Below are 6744 nucleotides of genomic sequence, written 5' to 3'. Positions count from 1 at the left end.
TGCATACTGGAGTACTCTTAAAGCAAAGCCTATCCCATCAACTCAACCAAATGAGCCTGAATTTGCTGAGTTTGGCTTACCTAACAAAGAACTCGGTCCCTTTAGTGGTGATGAAGACAAAATTTTATGCAACCAACCCCATCAAGAACATGATGAAGAGGCTGATCCTACACCCCCATCAACAACCATACTAGCATACTACATGGCAGTACACATGCAAAATGTTGACCTTGAATCTAATTTTCAAGATTTTGAATTGGTCATGCGTTGGATCGCAAAGAAGTCCAACATTCGATGGGAACCCTCTTTGAAAGAATTTGTTTTGAAACCAAAGAAGAAGTACAACATGCTTTGCAGTAGTATCATGTGAACAAAGAAGCTACTTACAATACCAAATTGTCAAATCCAACAATGTTAATTATTAAATGTAATGGCGATGGATGTGCTTGGAGGTGCAGAGCAGTATACATCCTTGCAAGTAAGAAATGGGAAATCAAAAAGCTCCATGAACCCATACATGTTCAAATCTTGCCATATCACAAGATCATGCAAAGTTATCTTATATGCTCATTAATAAAAGTATCCACGCGTTGATCAACAACGATCCATTAACTTCAGTGTCAGCCTTGGTAACACTTGTCAAAAGCACTGAAAGATACACTACGGCGTACAAGAAAGCGTGGTTGACAAAGCAAAAAACCATTGAAAACATCTATGACATCTGGGAAAAATCATACCATAATTTACCAAGATTGTTGCAAGCTATGTAGACATATCTTCCAAGTATGGTTGTAGAGAAGGAAACATTGTTAATGCTAATCAAACAAGGTCAAATAGTAGAGGGTGTCATTAAATTTCATCATCTTTTTTGGAGTTTCAGACCATGTATCGATGAGTTTCAATATTGCAATCCCGTTGTTCAGGTTAATGGAACTTGGTTGTATGGAAAGTACAAAAGAAAATCTCATTGTGGCAGTTGCACAAGATGAGAACAAAAAAATATTGTTAATAGCCTTCATCGTTGTCGAGGGTGAATCAGCGGAAGCCTGATTCTTTTTCCTCTATAATTTGAAAAGACATGTCACACCACAAAAATGGTCTTTGTTTGATTTTAGATAGGGACGAGTCATCCAAAAGTGCCTACCTAAGACGAGATAGTGGGTGAATGTTAGAGAATTTTGTGCATGTGGTCTACATTTGACACATTGTATAAAATTACACGAGGAAGTACAAAAATAATGACATAAAAATATTGATTATTAGTATGGGTGAATATTAAACTTTTTTCTCTTCATAATAAATATCACTTAATTTTATATTATTCACAATATTTAAATTATATGTTTTTAACTACTTAGCATATGCAAGGACGAAGCCTGCTTTCAACTATTGCTACAACAATTTGAGGCAGGAGCAGATAGTGAACAAGCCATTAATTGACTTAACCAGATTTCGCAAGAAAAATGAACTCTTGTTTGGGATGAAGGCTAATGAAGGGGAGACATGACCACCAATCTAACTAAGTCAATCAACTCGGTACTTAAGAAAACAATAAATCTTTCAATAAGTGTGTTGGTCAAATCGACTTATCAAAGGTGTAATAACCTGTTCCACAAAAGAGGGATAAAGTCGAAGCTATGATTAGATTTAACCATGTTTATATAGAAATACTAAACAAGGCTAGGGAAGACATGTAAAGGAAGGTTAACTTTCATCATGTTCTTGAGTTTGATCGATGTGATACACGGTTCTTAGTGCAAGAGACATTTAACCCAAGAGAAGTGCGACCGGCTGGAAATTTCATGATTAGGTTAGATCAAAGGTGATGTGATGTGGTAAATTCCAAAAGGTACACATGCCTTGTTCGCATGTCATTGCTGCTTGTAAGCACATTCACCATGATTATAGGGCTTACATAGATCCTATTTACACATTGGAAAGTGTCTCAAATATGTACAAAGCGAATTGTGCAATGAAGCGTATTGGCCACAGTGTCATAAACCACCAATATGGCCTGACCAAAAAATGTTAAGAAATTCTATAGGTCGTCCAGTATCCTCTTGTATACACATCAAAATGGATATGAGAGAATCGAATCAACCAAAAAGATATTCCATATGTCACAATCTAGGTCACTCAAAAAACAAATGTCCTCATCATGTTGGAAACTCAAGTCAACAACATTAAAAATAAATTGTTGTATTGTTTGTAAATTCTATTCTAATTCATGCTAACTTTAATCATTTTTTAGTTGAAATAAATTTGTGGGTTAAATACAAATTTTATTGACAAATTAATTTTTCTTTTTTTAGAAAGACATAAAAAATACAATAAAATAACTAATAAAGACATAAAAAGTAATTACAAAACAAAAATAAAAACAATTAAAAACACAGTATTGTATTGTTTGTAATTATATTCTAATTCATGTTAACTTAAATAATTTTTTAATTCAAGTAAATTTTTGGGGTAAATACACATTTTATTAACAATAAATTAATTTTTTTTAGAAAGACATAAAAAATACAAAGGAATAACTAATAAAAGACATAAAAAATAATTACAAAAAACAAAAAAATATCATTTTTTAAATGAGTTAAGTAATCAATTTCCCAAGAACTAATTTATTAAATAATAAAAAAACCATGATGTGAAATCGATTCTAGGATAACCGATACTGATTTCATACCTTGCGCAGTAAAATATATCATTTAGATAATGATTTTTGGGTTGTATTATTTATGTAATTTTTTTATTTTTTTTTTGTATTATTGGGATAAAAATCTCTCCTCATGTTTGGATAAATGAGGAGATTTTACTATTCATTGGACCCTCAACCCATAAAAGGATGTGGTCGTTGTGCATAATGGATAAACTACAATACAATAAATTGTAATTTTAATTTTCTATAATTTTAAATTTATGATTTCAGTCTCCTTATTTCTAATAAAAACATTTGATCATCTTATTTTTTATAATAAATAATTTTGGTCCTTCCATAAATTAACAATTAGTTGATATTTATTTTGTTTAAATAACTTTATAAACATTATTTTATATTTATCATTAGTCAATACTTATTAAAATTTTGTACCTATAAAAAATTATATAAATATTTTTTATTTTTATATTTTATCATTTTATATATATTTATTTTGAATAGTTTACATTTTTTTTAATTTTACCAATTTATAATTAAATTTCATAAATTAATGTACAAATTATTTACATAAATTATTTTTTAAATTGATTTATAATATACATTATTTTCACTCTAATTATATAAATTAATATAATTGCACCAATTAATATATAAATTATACAAAATTACGTAATTTTATTTTATATGTAATTTTTTATTTTAATTATATAAACTAATGAAATTTTAATATTTATTTTTTTAGGAAACTTACATGTTAATAATTTTGTTTTAATTATAAAATTTTTTTAGTAAATAATTTTTTCAAAATCAATTATATAAATCAAGAAAATTAAATATGTAAGTTATTTATAAAATTTATTTTATGTAATTTATAAAAATTGTGTAAATTTATTCTTACATATAAATAATAAAATTTTTATTTGATTATAAACAGTAATAAATTTTGTAATTTTTAATATAAATAATACAATTTTTTATTTTAAATATAAACAGAAACAATTTTTTTTAAAATTTTTTAGGTTATTTAAATAATATTTTAAATTTACGTAATTTGTGTAAATTATATAAAATAAATCTTTTAAAATAACCTATATATTCATTTTTATAAATTTTATAAATTATAATAAAATAAGAATATTTTTTGTTTATAATAATTTTTTTTATTTATATTAAAATAAAATTCTATAATAAAAATAAATACATGTAAAATTAAATATTAAATATTTTAATTCCTACAAAGTTCTTTTTATTTTTCACTTTATTCAATGGTTTGTCACATAAGCATCATGTTAGTATCTATAGGTCATATATAAAGTAAGTATTTGATTTTGAATGGTAATTGATGAAAGGATCAAAATTTTTTAAAATAAGAAGATTAAATAAATTTCTTGATTTAAAAATAAAATGAGTAAAATCATAATTTTAAAATTACAATTACACTTTCGCTGTAAAATACAACTCATTGGACGCCATCACTGAAGCTTAATCGTAACAAAGAATTTTCCTGAAGTCGGTCTGAACAAAAAGTGGCCTTGTCTCTTAAGTCTTCCATAGAAGAACTACCGGGCCAAATCTTCCACAGTCAGGTTAATCGTTCCCAAGTCATACTTATTAAGAAGTTATAATAAAGGGTAAATACATTTAGGCAGTGAGAAAGTGATATATGAGAAAAATAAAAAATTCAAATTTAAAAAAATTTTAAATGCTTAAAAAGTACAATAAACTTAATCTTATAAATAATTTAATAACAAATTGATACCTAAACTTTATAATTTAATGTCAAATTAATTCTCGAAAGATATAATTTATTATGAAATTAGTCTTTAAACATTATAATTTAATAACAAAATAACTTTCTAAGATCAATATGTCATACTTTTTTGTACATTTGATAATTAAATTTAAATTTTTTCTTTTAAAGATTAATTTATCACTGTCTAATGATTTTAAGGAGCAAAATAATATTTATCCTATAATAAAACTCTAGTCTACAAGGTATATGCATGGCAGATAATTAAAAATAACTAATTGTCAAAAGTCCTCTTCATTCTCACAATTATGAAATAGTAGCTGGCTAGTAGCATTTGTATTCGTTCAAATTCAATGAATGCAACCTTAGGTAATTGCCAAGTAATGGACTTTGCTTTTTTAGCATTTGAGAAAAGTTATCGATGTTCCAATCAAAGCTGTGAAGATAAGTAGATGGGCCTTAGTTGTCATATATTAATAATATATCAATTAATTCAAGCAGAAATGCCTTGGCATAACATGTGCCTCAGCTCACATATAACACAAGACCAATTCGGTCATCTCAATGATCCCAAGCCCTTAATTCATATAATAATATTAAAATAATGCAGCAACTATGTTGTCTGAGAAGCTAAGATGGGGGACCAAGTCTTACGGGTTTGGTCATGTCATGGCACATGCAACAGAGGCCGGCCAACTTTCATAATAATTTATATTTTTATGTAAAAAAAAAAGGTTTAGATAGATTAATCTAGAGACGTTATCAAATAAACCTTCAACTCAATAAATGTAAGAAAAAAGTATATATAAATTACTTACCAACAAATTTATTTTTTTACATCAATAACAAAAAATCAAATCCACTTGTAAAATAAGTCTATGTCTTACCAATTTTAGACATTTGTTTGGCTAATTAATTAATAATCGGTTTCATCACAGCCTTAGAAACAACGACATCACATACCCATCTTGCTTTACTATTCGTTTCCTTGTCAATACAAAAAGACTTTGAGTCACTCAATCTAGAAGTAACAGGCTACGACCAATCAATCTAATTAACAAAAAAGTAGAGTGTTTCCATGACTCTCTAATGGTCAAAACGGTATATATATAAATAATTGTATACCCAATATTCCATCCTATATAAACACAACTTGGTCCAACATTCTTTTATATTGGAAAAGCTACGATGGATTTTGAGTATCAGAACATGTCAATGAGCAAAATTCTCTCAAGGAGATCCTCTATGGGGAGCTCCTCTCGCATTTCTTATTATAGGAGTAGTGGGGAAGGGGTTCCATTCAAATGGGAAATGCAACCAGGGATTGCAAAGGAACAACAACCAAGAGAAGATCTTCCTCCACTGAGTCCTCCACCAGCACTTCTCAGCCTGGGGCTACCCAAGCCATGCATTCCAGACACCAAACCTTCAACAAGGTCAAGGCTAAGGTTTTGGAAGAAAAGGGTAAAACGGGGAAAAAGCAAAAAGTCATCCTCTTCATCCCATGATTGTTTTCATGAAGATGATGATGTTATTGGTTTGGACATATTAGATTGCAACTCTGATTCTGAGTCTAACTCAATGGCATCACCTCGTGGTTCTAGTTTCTCTTCTTGGTCGTCTATGTCATTCATGAAAAGTCCTACTACTACTATCAGAAAGGTATATAGAAGGCCTTCGACCTTAGGTTGCTTCCCCATGCATGTTACCAGAGTTTTCGTTTCTATTGCAAGGCGTGATTGAAGCAACATTATATTTATAGTAAGCAGTTAGTTCTGCCTTTACATTTACGTACATTAGAGTGATATTCGCACACACTCAAACACAATATTTTTCATTTGTAAAAATTTCATCATGTAATAATAGTTTATCTGATCAGAGCCTCTCTCTGCCAAGTCTAACGCTGTCACTTCATCTGCTGTGAAGATATTAGATTACAACTAATGTGTAACATTTATTATTCTTCATATCGTGACATTCTTGTAAAAGTTTGATTAAGGGACTAACCTTTCTTAATAATGTTCTTCATAGCACAAACTTAGGATCCAACTCCTAACAGGCTTCACCTGTCAATCATGTTATAATTTAGCTTAGAGATATAGTGTGCTATCATGAAAAACGTAACATAACAGTTACATATTATATATATATATAAGATGCTAAATACGAGCAGTTCTAAATCCAAGAGAGGATATTAATTTAGAAGTTATGCGTTATGACCATTTGTAAGGCCGAGTTGTCCATAAGCGTATAAATATAGAAGCATGTCAATTCAATAAAACAACATCATATAAGCTGCTATGCTTAGCTAAGCTGCCCACAACATGGAGTA

At 28.8% G+C, this 6744-nt stretch overlaps 1 protein-coding gene across 1 annotated transcript; it reads left to right on the top strand.

Annotated features, from left to right (window-relative positions):
- The first annotated feature begins 5559 nt into the window (after positions 1-5559).
- On the top strand, positions 5560-6379 carry LOC112998779 (uncharacterized). The gene has a single exon (XM_026125113.2). It carries the CDS (start codon positions 5601-5603, stop codon positions 6153-6155), a length of 555 nt encoding a protein of 184 aa, XP_025980898.1. The 5' UTR covers positions 5560-5600; the 3' UTR covers positions 6156-6379.
- Positions 6380-6744: the final 365 nt, after the last annotated feature.

Source organism: Glycine max, chromosome 13, assembly GCF_000004515.6.
Source record: "Glycine max cultivar Williams 82 chromosome 13, Glycine_max_v4.0, whole genome shotgun sequence".
In the NCBI taxonomy this organism is placed as follows: Eukaryota; Viridiplantae; Streptophyta; class Magnoliopsida; order Fabales; family Fabaceae; genus Glycine; species Glycine max.
This window is presented reverse-complemented; position numbering and strand designations above follow the sequence as displayed.